A 24660-nucleotide genomic window follows, 5' to 3' on the forward strand; every position below is an offset into this window, starting at 1 on the left:
ATTGAATATCCAAAAATAGACCAGCTGTTCATATGCATATAGTCATAAACTGAAAACACAACACATTCCCGTCTATTGCAAGTAACTTGGAGGAGAAAATGCCAGTTTACTTTTAATAGAAACCTTTTCTATTCTCTGAACAAAGTATTACAAAGTATTTACAGTAGAGAAACAGGCCGTTCGGCCCAATGCTATTGTTTATGCTCCACATGAGCCTCCTCACACCAGTTATCTCACCCCATCTAAAACCCTTTTTGGTTTTCTCCATTTTCTATCTTGTTCCTTTTACAATTTATTTGCCCAACTCAATTCACTATTTGCTTAACTGCTCAATTTCTTTTTATCCTTTGTAGTTTACATTCCCATTTCTCACACCTTGAGAACAAGAGGATTGTTGACCCATGCTGCACCTGGAGGAATTTGGAGTTCATGTGTGACACTGATAACATTGTCTGATCTCCAGGTAAGGCAGTGCTACACCCTGACAGACCCAAGAATGAAACATTGTTTGCTTGTCCCAGTTGAAAAAACAGTCGATTGCATTAGTTGTAAAGCACAGTGGGCAACTTTCAGTTTTAATGTTGACTTTCCCCATCAGTAGTCATTATGGAACTGCTGTCAGCATCCAAGCAAATTGTATGGAATTGCTGACCACAAGGTACTGAACTATTTTCCAATGTATTGTGAAAATTTTATATGAATAAAGTATATTTAAAAAAAATTATTTTGCCAGGCCCCTGTTGCAAATGGACTGACAATCTCAATCGCTTACTCTGGTTAATATTAAGCCCGCTGTCTTTTTTTTTCCTGTTCCCTCTCCTTTTTCAAGTCAAATTTCTCTTCCCCGACCCTTTCACCTCCCACCCCCTCCCCCATTTTTGGATTCCTTGCAAGGATATGGTTCCATGGGTATCCAAATGGTCATTCTTGAATAAGCCCAGCAATATGACTGTGGAGGAACCGGGGGAGGATGGGGGGTAGGGGGGGCATTACAATTTAACCTGATCCTATTACACCTACATGAGCACAATGCCAGGAAGTGTCATTGGATAACTACCAGAAATACATATCCCGGCCAATTACACCATCTTGACCAGCGGGCCAATTGATACACCTCTATTACTGCCCCGTCTATGATCCGTCAATACAGCACAACCCAGAGATTAAGCCCGTGACCTTCCTGGCCCCTATGGTACAGCTATTCACTGCCTTAACCAGCTGTACACTGAGGGAGTTGTCCTTGGGCCTTTCATTCTTCTGCATACATTACTTTCTGATGCACAGCTCAACACTATCTAGGACAAGGTAGCCCGTTTGACTGGCACCCCATCCACCACTGTAAACATTCACTCCCCCCACCACCGGCACAGCATGGCTGCAGTGTGTACCATCTACAAGATGCACTGCAACAACTCGCCAAGGCTTCTTCGGCAGCACCTCCAAATCCCATGACCTCTACCACCTAGAAGGACAAGGGCAGCAGGCGTATGGGAACACCATCACCTCCAAGTTTCCCTCCAAGTCACACACCATCCTGACTTAGAAATATCTCATAGCTGTTTCACATAATCGCTGGGGCAAAATCCTGGAACTCCCTTCCTAACAGCACTGTGGAGTACCTTCACCATACGGACTGCAGCAGTTCAAGGTGGCAGCTCACCACGACCTTCTCAAAGTGCAACTAGGGATGGGCAATAAATGCCAGCCTTGCCATCAATGCCCACATCCCGTGAATTATTAAAAAGAACTGAATCGGCACAACGCACATAATGACACACCACTCCGCACACAACCTCATTCTCAGCACCAAAGTCTTGAGATCATCAAGCCAGGAGAATTCTTGAAGATTGGAGGCTAAGTGAGCTTTAAAAGTCATAATTTTCTTGTTCGTAGGGACATTCCAGATCACAGGAAGAAAGTCATGAGACTGAATAACCAAATATCTGGCTTGACACACAAGGTTAATTTATCTGTAAAATAACTTCCCTCTAGATATTATTTTCCGTTTATTTCTATATAATGCCAATGGAGAATGAACATTAGCAGGTAGATTTCTCCATTATACACCCTTTTTTCTTTCAGTTTAAACACCTTCCATTTTCAGGTTTAAAATATTTCCCATGCTGCACCAGTTCGCAATTCTTCTTTCTGTATCTTTCTGAATGCAATGTGAAGTCCAAACTCCTTTATTTTTTCCAAGTAATTTGACAGACGCTTTATACTATGTCTAAGATTGCACCATTTAGATATCAGACAAAATTCAAATTTAAAGGAATCAAAGAAAGACTTGCATTTAGAGAGACGTCTGGACCTCTCAAAGTGCTTCATAGCCAAATAAGTACCTGTATTTGCAATGCAGGAAATGCAACAGCCAATTTGCACACAGCAGGCTTCCATAAATGGTGGGATTTGAATTTCTGGAGGGAAGTTATTTGAAAGATAAGTTAACCTTGTGTGTAAATCCAGAGTAACTGTGAGAAGGTAACCACGTGGCTTGCTAAGTCACTTCAGAGGGCAGGCAAGAGCCATACTACCTTCATATGGGACTGGAGTCATGTATCGGCCAAAATGGGTAAGCACGGAAGATTTTCTGCCCTAAACATAGAAAATAGGTGCAGGAGTAGGCCATTCGGCCCTTCGAGCCTGCACCACCATTCAATAAGATCATGGCTGATCATTCCCTCAGGACCTATTTTCTGCTTTCGCTCCATAACCCTTTGATCCCTTTAGCCGTAAGGGCCATATCTAAGGGAATTAAGGGTTACGGGGAGAGGGCGGGTAAGTGGAGCTGAGTCCACGGCCAGATCAGCCATGATCTTATTGAATGGCGGAGCAGGCTCGAGGGGCTAGATGGCCTACTCCTGTTCCTAATTCTTATGTTCTTATGTTAACTCCCTCTTGAATATATTCAATGAATTGGCATCAACAACTCTGTGGTAGGGAATTCCACAGGTTAACAACTCAATGAAGAAGTTTCTCCTCATCTCAGTCCTAAACCCCTTATCCTAAGACTGTGTTCCCCTGGTTCTGGACTTCCCAGGACATTAGTGAACCAGTTGGGTTTTATGGCAATCCGACCAGCTTTCCTAGATCCAGAATTTTTAAACTGAACTCAAATTCTCAAACCGCCATGGTGAGATTTGAATTCACGTTCACTGGATCAGTGGTCCAGGCCTCTGGATTACTGGTCCAGTACCATAACCACAACACTACTGTATCCCACATAATTTGCATAGAGAAAATGGTGCTCCTTGTTTTACTAATTTTTTTTTTGCACTGTTGTTTGATATCTGTTATGAGTCTATTCCCTACCTGTTCCAATATCTTAAATGAGTTCTCCTTTGCTTTATTGTTGTGTGTGCTGCCAATAGGAGACTGATTTCATGTTATTTCACCATTCTCAAAGCAATGTGTTTCTTTTTTCAAACCACAACCCCAATGACAGAGACGGGAATATAAAAATGGACAGCTAGGAGGCACAAATAAGTTATACTGCCTTTCTGATGCATGTATTTCTTAAATTACTCACTCCTTCAATGGCCTGGTGAGTAAAGGCAGCAGTGGTCGGCACGCAAGATCCTGGACGCCTTACAAAAGGCAATGATAGATCCTGTTGGACTGTTACCAGAGCAGACTGTCGAACTCATTTGGCAGAACGTCTCATCGCCAGAGCTTTCACACAAGCACCAAGACGTAGCTTGGTTGGTGGTGAGAAGGGCCCTACCCGTCAGATCCTTCATGCACAGCCGAGGTTTCAGAGACACTCTGCCCCCGAGTTGGCTGTGGTGTGGACGAGACTGTCATCCATCTCTTTTGGGACTGTCCCTTTGCAAGGCAGGTCTGGAAGGAGATGCAGTGGTTGCTGTCGAGGTTCATCCCAAGCAGCTCCGTAACACAGGACTCTGTGCTCTACGGACTGTTCCCAGGGACACACGCCGAGACAGACATCATCTGCTGCTGGAGGGCCATCAACTTGGTGAAAGACGCACTTTAGTCTTGCCGAAATTTGCTGGTCTTCCAGAGCACGGAGATATCCACGTCTGCATGTTGCAGACTGACGCAATCCAAGATCCAGGAGTACGTGCTGAGGGACGCACTAAAGCTTGGTGCGGTCGCCGCAAAGGCACGGTGGGGAAGAGCCATAGTTTAAGGCCCTTCCGCCACGGTAAACCCAGGGGCTGGAATAAGTATAAAACTCCCCTCGGACTGTACTTGTAAACCTTTGTATACATAGAGCACCATGATCTGAAAACACCTATGTAGTGCCATGTATAATGCAAGTTCAGCAACTGTTTAGTTGTAAAGAAATGTAACTGTACCCTCACCCATTCCATGTACCATATAGTGCCACATGTAACGTAATTTGATGACTGTATTACAATGTATCATGGATTGTACTGAATTGTACCCTGAAATGTAAAGCAAGCAAATGTATTGAACGGAACTGCCGTCAGCATCCAAATGTACTGAACTGCCTTTCAATGTATCGTGCAAATTTTTATAAGAATAAATGATATATTTTGAAATTAAAAAAAATAAAGGCACAGTCAGAGACAGGAAGGTGATAAGTTTGCTTTTCAATACATGCGGAATTCATTGATCTCAGCTGGTGCAACGGTTATGGTTGAATTGTTATAATTAGTTTCTGTGCTAATAGACTGGGGTGGGGGAGAAGAGGAAGGAGGTGAGAGACTGGTGGGAGGAGATAAAATTAACCAAGCTTCCCAATTTTGTACCTCATCCAAGTAGGCTTGGACAGGGATTGCTGACAGGTTATTTGACGGTACCTGATGTAACCTTAGGATATAATGAGCCAGACATAAAGTTGGCAAGTTGTGGGATGCATATTTATTTAAGCTTCCTCACACCGGTGTGTAAAATTGTAACTGAGGAGATGAATCTCAAAATTATTAGAAGTTAGAGAAATTAGTTCTGATAAAAACACATCAATATTATTAGAAGACATAGTGATGGAAAATAGCAATTACGAAAAGTTTAATAGGCCCATTGCTAATGTGAACATCTATTTAAAAAGAAGATTTTATTAAGGCACAGTCATGGTTCTTGCCTTTTGTAGCATTTAAGATTGTGCTTTTGAAACTTAAAAAGAAAAAAAAAACTTGCATTTCTATAGCACCTTTCACGACCTCAGGACATCCCATAACGCTTTACAGCCAATGAAGTACTTTTAGAAGTGTAGTCACTGTTGGAATGTAGGAAACACAGCAGCCAATTTACGCACACACAAACAGCAATGTGATAATGACCATATAATCTGTTTTTGTTAGGTTGATTGAGGGTAAATATTGGCCAGGACACAGGGGATAACTCCCCTGCTCTTCTTCAAAATAGTGCCATGGGATCTTTTACGTCCCCTGAGCGTGCAGACGGGGCCTCAGTTTAACATCTCATCTGAAAGATGACACCTCCGACAGTGCAGCACTCCCTCAGCACTGCACTGGAGTGTCAACCCAAATTTTTGTGCTCTCTGGAGTGGGACTTGAACCCACAACCTTCTGACTCAGAAGCAAGAGTGCTACCCACTGAGCCAGAGCTGACAACTCTCTCTGAGGACCCACTCCGACAGCTGGATAGAAATAATGTGCTTGTAAGTGAATACTTAAAAGTACAAAAATCTGAATCTTGGAAGGGACTCCAGATTGAACGCGTAACTCACACCAAGCAATGGTCCCTTTAAGCAGCGTAACCGAAAGCGAAGAGATAGTTGACCTCCTTCTCTGAGGTACTGGCAACAGGTAAAATTCTACCTATTTGGAGGGAGACTAAAATAAATGACCTCCTGAAGCAGAGGACGAATACTTGTGAAGCCTCCAGCTACCATCCAATCTCCTTACGTTGCACTTGTTATAAAGTGCTGGAGAGGCGACTACTCCACAGACTAGCCCCGATTATCGAGCCAACCATTCCTAAAGATAAAGTGGGCTTCCGGAGCGGCCGTAACTGCTGGAACTAAGTAATAACTTTAACAACGCACATTGAAGCAGGTTTCCAGTGCCAGCTCAAGACCACTGTAGCACTCGTGGACCTGTCAGTGGCGTATGACACAGTATGGAAACATGGACTGCTGTTCAAGCTCTCCACCCTTTTACCCTACAGAACAATCCATCTTCTCAACTCCATGCTTAGCAACCGATGCTTCCGTGTGTACTCTGGCACCCAGAAGAGCAGTTATAGGATACTGAACAACAGACTCTCAGGGTTCTGTCCTGGCACCCATATTATTAAACGTTTACACCAGTGACCTGCCCGAAACAGAGTCCCGCAAGTTTGTATACGCTGATGACGTTGCCTTGGTCACACAAAACATGAATCTGTCCATCACCGAGGAGACACTGACCAATGATTTAGAGAGGATGGAGGCCCACTTCTGCTGATGGCGAGTCTGGCCAAACCCGTAAAAGACTGTCATCTCAACATTCCACCTCAACACCCATCAAGCAAACCAAGCTTTGAAAGTCTTCTTTTGCGGTGCCAAAAAGCCTCCAATTTAGCAGTCACGCATGATCGCACCCCTGTTATATAAACATCTCCAGAACCTTGGAAAGAAACTAAAAAGAGTAGGGTCAACTTGATCCAGAAACTCACCAGATCCACATGGGGAGCAGACGCTCAAACCCTTCGTACGGCAGCACTCATCCTGGTGTATTCTACAGCTGCTCTCCGGCATGGGTATCAAGTCCGCATGTCAAATCCGTTGATGTCCAGCTGAATTCTACTATGGTATGCTTTTAGAGATACCATCACATTAGCTGCCCATGCTTGCAAACATTGCACCACCACATCTACGCTGTGAATATGCAGTCTCCAGAGAATACAACCGCTACACCAGCAAAGACATAGCCATCCAGGCCGACTTGAACAACCTACCACCAACCCGTCTCAAATCTAGAAAACCAACCGATGGAGGAATGTTTAAAGAACTGCCACATACGGAATGGATTCCTTATAGTGGATCCCACAGTACAATCTGAAGGATCAAATCTTCCTCGTATACAGTGGACAACCATCAACCGCCTCAGAACTGGTCATGGTAGATGCTGCCACCTTCTCCATAGGTGGAAGATTAAAGTATCCCCATCGTGCGACTGTGGAGCTTCTAATCAGACCCTGGAGCATATCATTGAGCACTGCCCTCAGAGAAAATTCACAGACAGCCTACAAGATATCCACGCTGTTACACCGGAAGCTTTGGCCTGGATATCTGACCGATATTGATATTTGATTTGCTACTACCATACGGAAGCAGCAGCAGCGCGACTGTGCAGCACTCTAGGAAATCTGTGCAGCTGGCTTGCAAGAAAAGCTGGATCAGCCCAATCGCTTGGCCCACTGGTAACCGAGGAATGAAAGAGAATTTTGGTAGCGGACAACAGTCCCAAATATAACATGGAGGCAGCTAGGGTGCTGAATTGTCACAGGAGTAAACTGCACATCAAATGATGTGGCTGGAACAAGTTGTGTAACTTAAAAGGGCAACACAAAAGGTACAGCAGAAATATTATAGTACAGTCACAGCGCCAGACATAGTCATGAAGGCAAGTAGTTATTAAAGAAAAGTTTCAAAAACGCACCGACGAATGTTAGGAGGGATTGTACAAGATCGATATTAAAATAGCATGGTCATGAAAATGTGATTATACATGGCATAATGGAAGATAGAATGTATTGCTTGGATGTTTCCAGTGGCCAAATCACTGTTTTAATCCCCCTAACAAAAATTTATTTAATTCTCTATTAAAACTAACTTTCACAGCCACATCTTCCTCAGCAGCTGTCAGATGATCACCACTGCCCCTTGATTTCCCAGGCAGCAGCTGTTGGCAATGATTCTGCTGTTTCCATTTACACCTCATCTTGTCTTTCTTTACTTGTCCCACTACCATCCCCATTGCATCATCATCCCTTTTGTCATTTACTCTCTTCTGTCTTCCACCCCATCACAGACCTACCCTTTTGTTCTTTCCCTGCCTCTGTACTTGCTTAAAATCTGTTACATCTCTAACCTTTTCCAGTTCTGATGAAAGACCCGAGACGTTACCTTTGTTGGAGGCCCCGACCTACTTGAGAACACCAGCGGCAGGTCGGGGCCATAAAAGGAGTGGCGAGCAGCGGCCTGGGAGCAGCGCAGAGACATACTACTCCAGGGAGCAGCACGAGCTGCGATGGCAATAAAGAGTGACGTCATCAAGGTCCAGGTCGGTGATTGGAGTGTGGGCAGGAACAGCAGGAGCAGCGAGGTCGGGGCGAAGGAGTGGCGAGAAACTGTGGATGGATGTGATCGGGGCCCAGGGAAGGCGTGAATTGGGAGCCAGGGGCGGCACGGGCCAGCCCACACTGCGATATGTGTGCGCACTAGGTACGTGCAGTAGAGTAGGTCTCCAGTCACCTTGGGTAATCCTTGCCACTGGACCAAGACCTAGCTCTGTCAAGCCCGTGTGGTGGCTGGTGTGCAATGGCCACCACGTGTTAACAAAATCCATGCACAGGCATCTTCCACCCTTCAGGATGTAGTTCAGGATCTGGAATTTTAGGTCCTTCATTGGAACATGTGAACTTATCCTTTTTTGGCGTGGAAGCAAATCATCCTCGTTTCAAGGGACTGCCTATGATGATGATTCTTTCTCCACAGATGCTGCCTGACCAGCTGAGTGTTTACAGCATTTTCTGATTGTATTTCAAATGTCTATTGCATTTGTTTAAATGTTAGGTAATGAAAATAAGTTGAAATTATAATTATCTTGTGAAAAATGAAGTGTGAAAATGTGGCCCATTTTTTATTTCCTTTTTAGGCAAGGACTAACCTGTCAGTGTTACAATTACATAAGAACATAAGTAATAGGAGCAGGAGTAGGCCATACAGCCCCTCGAGCCTGAAACCTTAACTCTGTTTCTCTCTCCACAGATGCTGCTTGACTGGTTGAGTGTTTTTCAGCATTTTCGGTTCCTATTGCAGATTTCCAGCATCCGCAGCATTATACTTTTGTATTTAACTCCTTGCTGCTCTGGAAACAGTTTGAAATGTTCCTTTTGTTTGTTAAATTGAGCAAGCTTTGATCTGACTGGAGTAAAATATCCACTTTTTGATTTGGATTATGTAGCTACATCCTTTAATGACCTTAAACAAGTACAATAGACTTTTTAAAACTCATTTTTCTGTACTGCTTGCTAATCATTTTTTTTAGAAAAGCAGATTGTTTGGATGAGCACTAAAGACAAGACAGCAACTAGAAAGATGACTCTTCAAAAACGTTTATTACAATAGTTTCCACATCCCAACTAATAACCACCACTTTTCAAATATCAAAGAACTTAATTAAGTGCCATGCAATGAAAAGAAAATCTAGTGGTATATTCCATCTAATTTCTACAAATATTAACCAGTAACAACATAAGCATCCTTTGATGATTCCAGATCAAAACATAGTAACTTTTCAATTAATTTCCAAAAGCCTTCAATCCCTCCTCCTTCTTCCCTGTCCTCAACAAGTTTGGCATAAAACAGTTACATTCGACTCTTGCTGAATCACAAGAAAAGGTTTGAGTTAGTACCCAACAGCAACAAAGCAAGGTCTCAAAGTTCGAAAATTGGAACAAAGGAACAGGAGTAGGCCAATTCGCCCCTCTAACCTGTTCCGCCATTTAATGAGATCATGGCTGATCTGTGACCTAGCTCCATATCCCTTTGCCCCATATCCCTTAATACCTTTGGTTAACGGAAATCGATCTCAGATTTAAAGTTAATAATTGACCTAGCTTCAATTGTTGTTTGCAGCAGAGAGTTCCAAACTTCTACCACCTGTTGTGTGTAGAAGTGTTTCCTAACTTCACTCCTGAAAGGCCTGGCTCTAATTTTTAAGACTATGCCCCTCTCCATCCAGCAGAAATAGTCTCTCTCTATCTATTCTATCAGTTCCCCTTAATATCTTGAAAACTTTGATCAAATCACCCCTTAACCTTCTAAATTCCAAGGAATACAACCCTAGTTTATGCAAAACTGAGGAGCCTCACCTCATTAAAAAAATTGTTGATTTTCAGTCATAAATACAAAGGTTAAACACATATCAAACAGATGTTTGCTACTATATATATATTCCAAGCCATTAAATTAAAAGTAGTAAGCCTTCTGTGTAAACAAAACAAATGTTTTTTACATCAGCAATTTTCCAGATATCAAAGACATTAAAATCCTCAAATCTTCGCATGCCTTAGACATATATACTGCTACAACTGTACAGGGTATTGGTGAGGCCACACCTGGAATACTGCTTACAGTTTTGGTCTCCGTATTTAAGGAAGGATATACTTGCATTGGAGGCTGTTCAGAGAAGGTTCACTAGGTTGATTCCGGAGATGAGGGGGTTGACTTAAGATAGATTGGGCCTCTACTCATTGGAGTTCAGATGAATGAGAGGTGATCTTATTGAAAGTTATAAGATAATGTGAATGCAGAGAGGATATTTCCACTCATAGGGGAAACTAAAACTAGGGGACATAGTCTTAGAATAAGGGACCGCCCATTTAAAACTGAGATGAGGAGAAATTTCTTCTCGGAGGGTTGTAAATCTGTGGAATTCTCTGCCCCAGAAAGCTATTGAGGCTGGGTCATTGAATATATTTAAGGCGGAGTTACAGATTTTTGAGCGATAAGGGAATAAAGGGTTATGGGGAGCGGGCAGGGAAGTGGAACTGAATCCATGATCAGATCAGCCATGATCTTATTGAATGGCGGAGCAGGCTCGAGGGGCCAAATGGCTTACTCCTGCTCCTATTTCTTATGTTCTTATACAATCAACCCTGTTAGCCGTGGCTCAGTGGGTAGCACCCTCATCTCAGAGACAGAAGGTTGTGAGCTCAAGTCCCACTACAGGGACTCGAGACAAAAATCTAGGCTGACACTCCAGTGCAGTGCTGAGCGAGCACTGCACCGTTGGAGGTGCAGTCTTTCGGATGAGACGTTAAACCAAGGCTGCGTCTGTCCTCTCAGGTGGACGTAAAAGATCCCATGGCACTATTTCGAAGAGGAGACGACTTCTCCCTGGTGTCTTGGCCAATATTTATCTCTCAATCTACCTAACAAAAACAGATTATCTGGTTGTTATCACATTGCTGTTTGCGGGAGCTTGCTGTGTGCAAACTGCCACGTGTCCTACATTACAACAGTGACTACACTTCAAAATTACTTCATTGGCTGTAAAGTGCTTTGGGACATCCTGAGATTGTGAAAGGTACTATAGAAATACAAGAAATTATGGAAAAAAAATTAACTCCTCTCCTTTGTATTTACTTCACACTTCTCATTTTCACCATTAAATCTGTATCAGAATCAAACCTCATAGCAGTGCAACAATTAGAATGGCTGGTCAGTACAAGTCTTCGGAGAGAAACATCCCTACCCGTGGTTTAACCACATAACATTTCACAAACTAAACTGCTCAATTTTTGGCCTTGCTTTGGCCCAAAATCAAAAATTAAAAATAGCAAGCAGCAGTGTATTGTTTCATGCTCCTCCAAGACTTCCTATTTCTACTCACTCAAAATAACTGTTTGAAACAAAGTTGTTGACTACTTGCTTCAAGCCCTTGCTGCACCTTCTATTCAAGCAAGCAACAGTAGTACCCTGTACATTAATTACTGCTAGTCTGTCTTTCTTGGAAATGTACCAGTGCACTCAAGGACTATTTAAGCAGCCAGCGATTGACAGGATTGCAGGCAGGGAATTCCGCTGGCTCCCAATGACTTCATTTCAATCATTCTAAGTAGTAATACACGGAACGTTGGTCTGTTTGAGATGCCAACCACCCCCTCGCCCCTCCAATCGAGTTGGTGACCCTCAGATATGCCAGTATGAAAATAAGTTGCAGCTTTTCAAAGTAGGTCTGGTAACTTAACACGAAAACAAATCCTTTCAAATGGTCAAAACGATTGGTATTTACAAGATTACGGGTAATATATGCACCGTGCCACATAATTATGCAGGTTGTGGGGAGGCGGGGGTGGGAAGAGAGAGAGAGAGAAGAGAAGAGGATGTGGAAAGACAATTTTAGCTCAAAAGAACACAAGAACATTTACTGAGTCATGCATGAATGACCACAAAAAATCTGCACTTGGACTGTGACAAGGCTGAAGACAGTGGAAAAACTAGGTACAGCCAAGGTCTGAATGTGTTTTAACTTTGTAACTGGTGGGGGGTAGGGGAGAGGAAAAAGAGAGGGGAGTGAAAAAGAGAAGGAAAAGGAAGAGAAAAGGAAGTAAAAGGTGAGTAAACTTTCTAGAACCAAGCTATTATTGATTAGGATTTTCTCCTCTCCATCCCCACCTCCTCCTGCCGCCTCTCCCAGCGCCCCCAACCAAACAACTGTGTCGACAGAAGGAACTTAGCAACTATGCTTAATGTACGTGCAGTTCATTTATGCTCTCTCGAAATCTAAATGTGCAGCAGCAGAAAGTCGCATGTCATTGACATGGTAAGACCCTTTTTCACACCAATTGTTCTCCCATAATTTTATGTTGTCCTCCAAAAGTCCTCTCCTGAAACTGTTGACTCCATGCTGGGGTTTCATTCCACTGGTACCTGTTACCATCCAATACATTGCCATGAGGCTATTTTCTATGAATGACCCTCTGCAATGACCGTGAGTAGGTAGGTTTTTGACCTCCAGATGGATCATAGCCAAACTCAATCATGTCCGTACCCAATTTAAGTTCACACATGCTTCCAGATCAGATCGCCAGACTGCAGTTCGGAGCAGAAACCTTGGTCCATTTTCCTCTTGCTAACCCAGAGGTGCAGAGACCCATTGTGCCATGCCTGCTGCTGATGGGGCGGAGATAAACTAAATTTAGAAGACTGCGGGGATTGCACTTGGGATCATCCTGGTCTTGTCTGGCTAGTCTACTCACTGTATAAACTTGCTGTGCCTGGGGAGGGCATATGAGGGAGAGGATAGAAACATAGAAAATAGGTGCAGTAGGCCATTCAGCCCTTCGAGCCTCCACCACCATTCAATAAGATCATGGCTGATCATTCACCTCAGTACTACCTTCCTACCTTCTCTCCATACCCCTTGATCCCTTTAGACGTAAGGGCCAAATCTAACTTCCTCTTGAATATATCCAATGAACTGGCATCAACAACTCTCTGCGGTAGGGAATTCCACCGGTTAACAACTCTCTGAGTGAAGAAGTTTCTCCTTATCTCAGTCCAAAATGGCTTACCCCTTATCCTTAGACTATGTCCCCTGGTTCTGGACTTCCCCAACGTTGGGAACATTCTTCCTGCATCTAACCTGTCCAGTCCCATCAGAATTTTATATGTTTCTATGAGATCCCCTCTCATCCTTCTAAACTCCAGTGAATACAGGCCCAGTCGATCCAGTCTCTCCTCATAGGTCAGTCCAGCCATCCTGGGAATCAGTCTGGTGAACCTTCGCTGCACTCCCTCAATAGCAAGGAAGTCCTTCCTCAGATTAGGAGACCAAAACTGAACACAATATTCCAGGTGAGGTCTCACTAAGGCCCTGTACAACTGCAGTAAGACCTCCCTGCTCCTATACTCAAATCCCCTAGCTATGAAGGCCAACATACCATTTGCCTTCTTCACCACCTGCTGTACATGCATGCCCACTTTCAATGACTGACGTACCATGACACTCAGGTCTCGTTGCACCTCCCCTTTTCCTAATCTGCCGCCACTCAGATAATATTCTGCCTTCGTGTTTTTGCCACCAAATGGATAACCTCACATTTATCCACATTATGCTGCATCTGCCATGCATTTGCCCACTCACCTAACCTGTCCAACTCACCCTGTAGCCTCTTAGCGTCCTCCTCACAGCTCACACCGCCACCCAGCTTAGTGTCATCTGCAAACTTGGAGATGTTACACTCAATTCCTTCATCTAAATCATTAATGTATATTGTAAATAGCTGGGGTCCCAGCACTGAGCCCTGCAGCACCCCACTAGTCACTGCCTGCCATTCTGAAAAGGACCCGTTTATCCCGACTCTCTGCTTCCTGTCTGCCAACCAGTTCTCTATCCAAGTCAGTACATTACCCGCAATACCATGTGCTTTAATTTTGCACACCAATCTCTTGTGCGGGACCTTGTCAAAAGCCTTTTGAAATTCCAAATACACCACATCCACTGGTTCTCCCTTGTCCACTCTACTAGTTACATCCTCAAAAAATTCTAGAAGATTTGTCAAGCATGATTTCCCTTTCATAAATCCATGCTGACTTGGACTGATCCTGTCACTGCTTTCCAAATGCGCTGCTATTTCATCTTTAATAATCGATTCCAACATTTTCCCCACTACTGATGTCAGGCTAACCGGTCTATAATTACCCGTTTCTTCTCTCCTTCCTTTCTTAAAAAGTGGTGTTACATTTGCTACCCTCCAGTCCATAGGAACTGATCCAGAGTCAATAGACTGTTGGAAAATGATCACCAATACATCCACTATTTCTAGGGCCACTTCCTCAAGTACTCTGGGATGCAGACATCAGGCCCCGGGGATTTATCGGCCTTCAATCCCATCAATTTCCCCAACACAATTTCCCACCTAATAAGGATTTCCTTCAGTTCCTCCTTCTCACTAGACTCTCGGTCCCCAAGTATTTCTGGAAGGTTATTTGTGTCTTCCTTCGTGAAGACAGAACCAAAGTATTTGTTTAACTGGTCCGCCATTTCTTTTTTCCCCATTAAAATTCAGTTGAATCTGACTGCAAGGGACCTATGTTTGTCTTCACTAATCTTTTTCTCTTCACATATCTATAGAAGCTTTTGCAGTCAGTTTTTATGTTCCCAGCAAGCTTCCTCTCATACTCTATTTTCCCCCTCCTAATTAAACCTTTTGTCCTCCTCTGTTGAATTCTAAATTTCTCCCAGTCCTCAGGTTTGCTGCTTTTTCTGGCCACTTTATATGCCTCTTCGTTGAATTTAACAATTTCCTTAATTCCCCTTGTTAGCCACAGTTGAGCCACCTTCCCAGTTTTATTTTTACTCCAGACTGGGATGTACAATTGTTGAAGTTCATCCATGTGATCTTTAAGTGTTTGCCATTGCCTATCTACCGTCAACCCTTTAAGTGTCACTCGACTAGACTAGAGAAACTGGGCTTGTTCTCTTTGGAGCAGAGAAAGCGAAGAAGAAATTTGATAGAGGTCTTTAGAGTAAATAAAGAGAAACGGTTTTGAATGGCTGAAGGGTCGATAACTAGAGGGAACAGATTTAAGGTGATTGGCAAAAGTACCAGAGGCGACATGCGGAAAAACTTTACACAATGATAAATACTTGGAGAAAATAAATTGCAGGGATATAGGGAAAGAGCAGGGGTGCGGGACTAACTGGATTGCTCTGCGCAAGAGCTGCTGCAGGCTCGATGGGCCGAATGCCCTCCTTCGGTGCTGTACGATTCTATGATTTCATACCTGTTAAAACATGAAAGGTAGGAAGAAGGTTCGAGAGGTAGTCTAGCAACAGTTGATTATACAGCAATTGATCCAAAGACAGGAAGTCGCACATGATGAAAGGCAAGTCCAGGTATAAAAGAAAATTGCTGAAGCAGCAGCACCACAAGAGGTCATGTGCCAAAAGGGGAGAACAAGGGGCATGGGCACAACTCATTAACGTGTAAATAGACCACAATGCTTAGTTTTTAGTGGTACAATATCCGAAGAGGTGTCTGCTGTAATACCTGAAGGGGGTATCGGAATCTGCAGAGCTTGTGACTATGCTTGATTGCACTCTGCTTGTGTAACTTCTCGGTGTACAGAGCTGAATATTGGCGAAACAAAGAATCCCTGGCAATCTAAAGACTCACACTTAATTCAACTTTGTCATTAACAAATAATTCAACGACACCCAATGTTTCAAGTAGCAGCATTTGTATAGCTGGAGCTCCAAGTGTACATGATACATTCATCTATAGTTTTTCAGCAATCTAACGGCTGCAAATTAAGACATCCTTAGAAGTACTGTATATATAGTAAGCTAGTGTAACAAAATTTTATAGCATATCCACAAAATTCACTGCATTCCTGTACGTGCAGTTTTCCCTGAGCAAAGACATACAGCGTTTCATCAGTGCACTATTGAAAGATTTGTCAGACCATGTGAAGCCACTGTACTCAAAAGAGAAGGGTATGAAAAGTAATTTTATTGCCAAGTTAATGGTGCAGTCAGCAATCTGGCACAGTACACTTACTGTTAAAACAGACTCTACTTTATTATTCTATTGCTTTCTCCCCTCAAAACACACACAATTGTCAAGAGTCACCACCAGAGCCACTAAAATGAAATATACTGGTGTTTCCCCGCATAAAGCCAAGTATGAGCCCAGTACAAGTCAAAACAGATGTAAAACATAATGGGGCCGAACCTTCAATAAAACTGAATAACTATGTGCTTACCTCTCGTCACAGATCATTTTGAACTTTAAACATTGCTGCAAGAACACTGTACACAACACACCCTAGGTGCTTTTGGTATAAAGCGTCACATTATCTCACACAATTCACAACCCTCTGTACCACCGTTCACTATATCCACACCAAATGGATGTTTGACATAGCACTTTATGCCTATGATTCAGTCTTCTTCTGAAATTCATTAAATTGATGCAGATGAGTCATTGAAGGTTCAGTCTGCATTTACAGACCTACAATTCCCTCATGTCATATTCATATCCTGCTGTTCAGGCAAAGAAATGTGGCGGCTGGGGGCTGGAGGAATGCTGGATGAGTAAAAATCCAGAATAATGTCTAACAATTCCCCATCGTTGCTAAAAAAAAAGTACTCCTTTTTAAATTGAAACAAGTATTATTAATCAGCATCTATGATCTTAAAAATGTGGCCCAATAATTCTACCAACAAATGACTCAAAGCAAACATTGTTGAAAGCCTGTGTATGCAGAACAACTCCACCCATTAAAATTGCCACGCTATTCCAACATATCAATGGCAAGGTCCTATTACACCTCATCTGAACCCTGTTGAAATTTACCCCAACTATCTTAAAACTAGGAAAGTCAATGCACAAATACCTTAATCATAGATATACCCTGCCCCCACCCAAGATCTGTACAGTCCCTTTCTAAACTTATGTAAATCAAACAGATCTATTAATATTTCAATAACCTCTCTCAAAAGGTTTCCCTTTAAAGTTAAGCATTTGCTCTTTTTGCCGGTGGCTGAGAAGGTTGGCGAGTTTTAGCCCCACTCCAGGATTTGAGCACAAACTACGTTGAAGATATTAAACTGAGGTCCTGTTTGTTCCCATGAAACAGATCATTCCTTTCATTGCTCTTGGTGATCCTGCTGTGCATAAAATGCCTGCTACATTTGCCTAACAGTCATTGCTCTTCAAAATAATTCATAGTACGGGAAATATTCTGAGATGCTGGTGATGAATCAGAAGGCAAATATAAATACAATTCTTTCTTTTTCGACCTTTAAAAGGAACCAGTAACAACTCTATACAGACAACCCAGGAGAACCTGTCCTGTTGCATCAATTTGGTGTCAATATTGGCATCCGTTCAGCACTATAAAATTCAGTGCATCTAAAATGCCTCCAGCAAGATTGCCTGGCACAGGTAAAGCTGCTGGGTCCCGCGCAACACCTTTGGAAACAGCTCTTTGTCGTGACATATCACAACAAACTAGTCCACCTACTTTTCACAAGTCTACCTTTCACCCACCGTGCCACACTTTACCAGCAAGTAAATTTCGATGCATGTACGGTTGGATGAAATGGATTGCATATATATGCAAATTGCAGCAGCTGTGGCTCAGTGGCTCACGCCTCTGAGTCACAAGGTTGTGGGTTCAAGTCCCACTCCAGAAACTTGAGCACAAAAAGAATCTAGGCCGACGCTTCAGTACAGTATTGAGTGCTGCACTGTCAGAGGGGTTGTCTTTCAAACGAGGTGTTAGAGAGGCCCCGTCTGCTCTCTCAGATGGATGTATAAGATCACATGGCAATATTTCAAAGAAGAGCATGGGAGTTCTCATCAGTGTCCTGGACAATAATTATACCTCAACCAACATCTCTCAAACAGGTTATCTGGTCAATATCACATTGCTGTTTGTGGGAGCTTGCTGTGTGCAAATTGGCTGTCGCCTTTCCTACATTACACCAGTGACTACGCTTCAAAAGTGCTTCATTGGCTTTACACTGCTTTGGGACATCCAGAGGTCGTGAAGGATGCTATAGAAATGCAAGTCTTTCTTTTTACTGCTAAAATACTTATCTGGTGGGTGAACTTGTATACAGATAAGTATGTATGCAGATTAGTGTTCTAGCAGTTGATGCTATTTGCATGTTCTCACATATACACACAAAACTTGAATGTGCCATTAGTGCAAGTAAAACCTAACATATTACAGTATAAAATAGAAAATATTGCTTTTCAACACCATTTTTATATGAATGGCACAAATCACACATTTAGTTAGCTTTGCAGAAACTGGATCTCCCAGCAAAAGCACCATTAAAATCATGTAAACAATGCTTTTAAACTTGTATCAACTTTTTCCTTTCTTCAAGACCAGGTTTAGTCACGTTTTTTTTTACATCACTTTAAAAGTAGAAGGGAAAATTTCAAAAATGTGCGGTCGAATGAAGAGGCACTCACCCACACAATGATCCATGGACTACAGACTGCACACCTCTAAGCTGATCATTCGCATCTCTACCAGAGTGCTAGGGATTCGGCATCTTAAAACTGCAGTTATCGGCTTTCACAATTCTGCCAGCACAGATAGTTCACAGCCAGCCTGTAATATTGGATGTTGTGACTGCCGAGGACTTTATCTTCGGCATAGGAAGTAACTAGCACCGGGCTTTCATCACACATTCAGCGACACCCTACACCCCAACCAGCAATTAGCGTGACCAATTTTCCCGATTCTCCATCTGAAGATTGCTTGCATGGAGGTAATAATAAACTTGTGATCATGAACATAAGAAATAAGAGCAGGAGTAGGCCATACGGCCCCTCGAGCCTGCTCCGCCATTCAATACGATCATGGCTGATCCGATCATGGACTCAGGTCCATCTCCCTGCCCGCTCCCCATAACCTCTTATCGTTTAAGAAACTGTCTATTTCTGTCTTATATTTATTCAATGTCCCAGCTTCCACAGCTCTCAGGTAGCAAATTCCACAGATTTACAACCCTCAGAGAAGAAATTTCTCCTCATCTTGGTTTTAAATGGGCGGACCCTTATTCTAAGATTATGCCCTCTACCTCTAGTCTCCCCTATTAGTGGAAACAACCTCTCTGCATCTATCTTGTCAAGCCCCCTCATAATCTTAGACGTTTTTCGATAAGATCACCTCTCATTCTTCTGAATTCCAATGAGTAGAGACCCAACCTACTCAACCTTTCGTCCTAAGTCAACCCCCTCAGCTCCAGAATCAACCCAGTGAACCTTCTCTGAATTGCCTCCAAAACAAGTATATCCTTTCGTAAATATGGAAACTAAAACTGCACGCAGTATTCCAGGTGTGGCCTCACCAATACCCTGTATAACTGTAGCAAGACTTCCCTGCTTTTATACACCATCCCCTTTGCAATAAAGGCAAGATTCCATTGGACTTCTTGATCACTTGCTGTACCTGCATACTATCCTTTTGAGTTTCATGCACAAGTACCCCCAGGTCCCGTTGTTCTGCAGCACTTTGCAATCTTTCTCTATTTAAATAATAACTTGCTCTTCGATTTTTTTCTGCCAAAGTGCATGACCTCACACTTTCCAACATTATACTCCATCTGCCAAATGTTTGCCCACTCACTTAGTCTGTCTATGTTCTTTTGCAGATTTTGTGTGTCCTCCTCACACATTGCTTTACCTCCCATCTTTGTAGCATCAGCAAACTTGGCTACGTTACACTCAGTCCCTTCTTCCAAGTCGTTAATATAGATTGTAAATTGTTGGGGCCCCAGCACTGATCCCTGCGGCACCCCACTAGTTACTGGTTGCCAACCAGAGAATGATCGTCTACCTCAACTGCACTTTCCCGTCGTATCCCCATATCCCTTGATTCTATTAGTACACAAAAGTCTATTGATCTCTGTCTTGAATATACTCAACGACTGAGCATCCACAGCCCTCTAGGGTAGAGAATTTCAAAGTTTCACAACCTTCCTGAGTGAAGAAACTTCTCATCTTAGTCCTAAATGGCCAACCCCTTATCCTGAGACTATGACTCCTAGTTCTAGATCCTCTAGCCAAGGGAAACAACCTCTCAGCATCTACCCTGTCAAGCTCTCTAAGAATTTTATACATTTCAATTACATCACCTCTCATTCTCCTAAACTCAAGAGTATAGGCCCATTTTACTCAATCTCTTCTCTCAAGACAACCCTCTCAGCCCAGCGAAGTATAATGGATTTTATGTCGACTAAAGTCCCTCCTTTCATATACAATTTTCAGAAATTTAGTAGAAGTTGGTTTTGATCGGCTGCGTGAAGAACAAATGAACGTGGATTTATACAGTACCTTTCATGTCCAAAATGTCTCTCAGCCAATGAATTAAAAAAAAAAGTGTAGTCACTATATGAAGGCAAACATGGCCACCAGTTTGTAAACACAAGGTCCCACAAACAGCAAATGGGATAAACGATCAACTAATCTGTTTTGGTGATTAAGGGACAAATGTTGGAGAACTACCCTTGCTCTTCCTTGAATAGTCCCACTGGATATTTTACATCCACCTGAACAGGTAGATGGTGCTTTGGTTTAACGCCTCATACGAAAGATGGCATCTCCAACAACATAGCACTCCCTCAGCACTGGACTGAAATGGCAACCTATATTATGCGCTGCAGTTCTGGAGTGGAGCTTAAACCCACAATCTTCTGACTTAGCAGAAATTGGTACAGGATATTACGAAGCCAAGGAAGAGTCAAACATGTAACAGTGCTATAATTCAAAAGCTGATGTATGGGATTATTATAAAAGCATCAAAAATAGTCTCGATGCTTGTGGCAAGCAGCAGATTCTTCAACTATTCAACCAATCTCCGTTTTTGAATAACTTAATTACACAACTCCTCTATGTATAGCCCCTGTAACAACCCCTGGTGCTCATGCTTCAAAGATCAAAGTAAGAAAACATTCGCGCTCCAGAAATAGCAGAGTTAGCTCGCCCCATGAGGGCTTAATACTGAAATCTCCTTTTCATGCATCACTAGTTGTCGTGATACAGCTACATGGAAGAATCTCAGTGAACTGTTCATATCGTACAAGCCAAGTAAATTGTCAGCATGTCAGAACTTCCAGTGATGGCAATCCAAGTCACGAATAGTTATGAATAGTTTAGTCAAGGTGAAAGTGTCATAGGTGTGCAGCCAGCTTGGTTCAACTATTCACAACAGAACAAATCACACCTAGATCGAAAAAGGACTGTACAAATGAACCCGCATTAAAAAGGTTGGAAAAAAGGGGAGTCAGTCTCTGTTTATTTTGCCCGGGATTGGCAATTAGCTGTTAATTTACAAACTCCCCTCTGGAACAGCAAACCTAGCCTCTAACTGACCTCAGGAGGTACCCTTTACAGCACTATGACCTTATAGAGACGGGGCAGATTTAAATATCTCCACCAATGCAGCAGAATATGATGTGCTGTATTATATATATACTCCAGTCTTCGATAAAACAGCCAATATTCTGACATGCCATGAACAACGTTGAGCTCCTATGGCACTGTGCTACGAGGCCCATATCAGGCAAATTTAAAGATAGCCGACAAGACCACATCAATTTAGCAACAACCAATTTATTATGACAATTTAAGAACCCTACTGACGACAGATTGGCACTGGACCAGATTGTTTTTAGAATCACTGTCCTTCCTCCTTGGTACATTGGAGTTTGAAACCGGTATTTTGCGTTACTGCTTCCCCTTGGCACCAATGCTGAAATCTCATGTCCTGGGCAATATTCATCTCTCAATCAACATAACAAAAACAGGTTACCTGGTCATTATCACACTGCTGTTTGTGGGAGCTTGCGGTGCGCAAATTGGCTGCCACATTTCCTGAATTACAACAGTGACTACACTTCAAAAAGTACCTCATTGGCTGTAAAGCTCTTTGAGATGTCCAGTGGCCATGAAAGGTGCTGTATAAATGCAAGTCTTTCTTCCTCTGTTTAAATGTTAGAGGACTTGAGAGAAGCAGTGCATGACTCACCTAGAAGGGGTAGTCTCACATTGCTGATTGGGTATAGAGAGAGAGAAACTATTTCCGACAGTTGGGGAAGCTAGCCTAAAAAAGCCAGGCCTTTCAAGAGTGAAGTTAGGAAACATATCTGCACATAAAGGGTGGTAGAGATTTGGAACTCTCTTCTGCAAATGGCAGATGATGCTAGATCAACTGTTCATTTTAAATCTGAGATTGATGGGTTTCTGTTAACCCAGGGTATTGAAGGATATGGGGCAAAGGCGGGTAAATAGAGTTAGGTCACAGCCGCGATCTCATTGAATTGCGAAACAGGCTCGAGGGGTTGTTCTTATTACTTGGGTTGGACACTGCATGAAGAGCGCCAAACCAGATTTAAATAGTGCCCAAGGGGCGGGGTTCCCATGGCAGTTAATTCATGTTAGGACAGTGCATATTCATGTATGTGCAGAACTCTCTCCAGGGCAGAAACAACTTGGAGTTCCAGCCAGTGTAAACAGGATAGCGTCTGGCTGGAGCAGACACTGTAGCGATAGGTTCGAGGCCGGTACCTGCAGGATAAATCACTGTCGAAGGCCCACATTTACACCTGCTCCACTTCAGGTGTCCATACCCACATTCTTGAACCTCCCCTTTCTCTTTCACTGCAATATCCAGCAACATAATTGACAATTCATTTCCTCTTTCAGGTGACCAAACTAGCTGAAACTTTACCGTCGCCAGTCTTTTTTCCCAAAAGTTTCTCTTCCACAGCTAACCCCACAATAGAATACATTGCTTTCTAATAGCCAAGATTATCAATAGTTGGCCAAGTCCACAATTGAATTTACAAAACACTTGCTGATCTTCAAAATCCATCCTTCAAATTTTATATAAAACACACAAACCAAACCAGGGTCTTCATCACCCTCAGCTTAGTGATGTTACTCATATGTCAGCTATATATATTTGTCAACAAGTTTGGCCGACTTTATAAGAGAGCGCTCAGTTAGACATCAGGAATGTAACCCACAAATACAGGATACACCACATCTACTAATGTGGCCATGAACTGGTGGGTCTCTAAATAGAATTATGAACATTTATTCATTAGATGATTAACTTTGATCACAAGTCAACTGCAAGCAGTGGGTTGGAATCTCCATTCATGACGTCACTCCAGCCTCAATGCTGGCAGTGTACCGGGAAAGGAAATGATTTAAGGATTAGTGATATCCAGCTGGGTAGCCTCGTACCATTACTCGCAGGGGACTGTAATTTCTAAGAAATGCAAAAACTGACTAAGACTTGAGTAAGTTATGAGAATCTGAAAGTCCAAAAGTCTTTCATCCACATTCCATAGGCACCTCTATATAGGGAAAAATAAAAAAGATCTTTTAAACACTATTTTGACATATTGCCACGAGCATAAAGTTGTTTGCCATGAACATAGATCACTAAGTTACAACATGACTTTAAAAGACATAGATGCTCTTGTGATTTATAAGATCTGACCTGCAATAGATTGTCTTGCAATCACTGCCATAAACGTCTCAGTCTCTAATTTAACTAGTTAATCGGTTGCCGGGGGTGGGGGGGGGGGGGGAAGAAAGGAAGAGGGGAAAAGAATGTTATAAGAATATATGAAACTTGCCAGTATGATTTTTGCATGGTTTCTAACCACAAGTAATAACAGAATGATCTACAAATGTATTACCGAGGTGATTTACTGTGAAAATGTGCTTGCAAAGTCATCACATTAAAATGCACCGCAGTATTTCATTAAATACATTGTGAGGGGCTCCAAGCTATAGTCCATGACTCCGAACATCACCCATGACACAGCAAAAATGCTAATTATTAAGGATACTGGCAAACAGCTTTAGAAAATGAAGTGACTTGCATGATGCTTCACATTAACCCCAAATAAGCTACCATTAACAAGGAAAAACTATTTTATGGACTACTTTTAGAAAACACCTGTCATTGGACAGGGTAGCTGTAGATAAACGGAAATCAAGGATGGACAGATTAAACTGCCAGAACATTGCAATGCTTTGACAGAGCGAGTTCACAAAAAGTGCACTTGTGAACATATGTGCACAAAATGAACCTGGAATACAGGCACTGAATGGATGGAAATTGTAGATGTTACACTATCAATTTGATGTGGGTGTCAAATTTGTATACAACACCAATAAGTTGCAAGTTATCACCCCCAACACTGCCAGTGGCTAAATACATGGACAGCGGTGGCCAGATTCTACAGCCACATTGCAGGCTCCAGTGTGAAGTTCACAATGTTCTTAAAGAAAACAGATGCAGATCTAGTCACGCACAGAAACGAGTAAATCAACTTACTGGTATGAGCTTGACCCTTGAAGCCATTAAATTCATACCAATAAAAAAATCATAATCTGCAGCAAGGTGTCAGCAGACACATTGAGCATTCTGGTGCCCCCAAACGCGGAGTA

The 24660-nt window shown here is 42.6% G+C and overlaps 1 protein-coding gene across 2 annotated transcripts in view; it reads right to left on the reverse strand.

Moving 5' to 3' along the window:
• LOC139272680 (sprouty-related, EVH1 domain-containing protein 2-like) overlaps nucleotides 1-24660 on the reverse strand; it is a 133742-nt gene that overhangs the window by 84629 nt on the left and 24453 nt on the right. The window contains exon 1 of one of the 2 annotated variants that reach the window (XM_070888768.1): nucleotides 16433-16479. The exons of the other annotated variant lie outside the window; for it this stretch is intronic. Within the exon in view, the coding sequence (XP_070744869.1) occupies nucleotides 16433-16449 (17 nt within the window). The 5' untranslated portion in view covers nucleotides 16450-16479. Of the gene's footprint in view, nucleotides 1-16432; nucleotides 16480-24660 lie in introns of those variants that run through there. 2 annotated transcript variants of the gene reach the window in all.

This window comes from Pristiophorus japonicus, chromosome 9 (genome assembly GCF_044704955.1).
Source record: "Pristiophorus japonicus isolate sPriJap1 chromosome 9, sPriJap1.hap1, whole genome shotgun sequence".
NCBI classification, from domain to species: Eukaryota; Metazoa; Chordata; class Chondrichthyes; family Pristiophoridae; genus Pristiophorus; species Pristiophorus japonicus.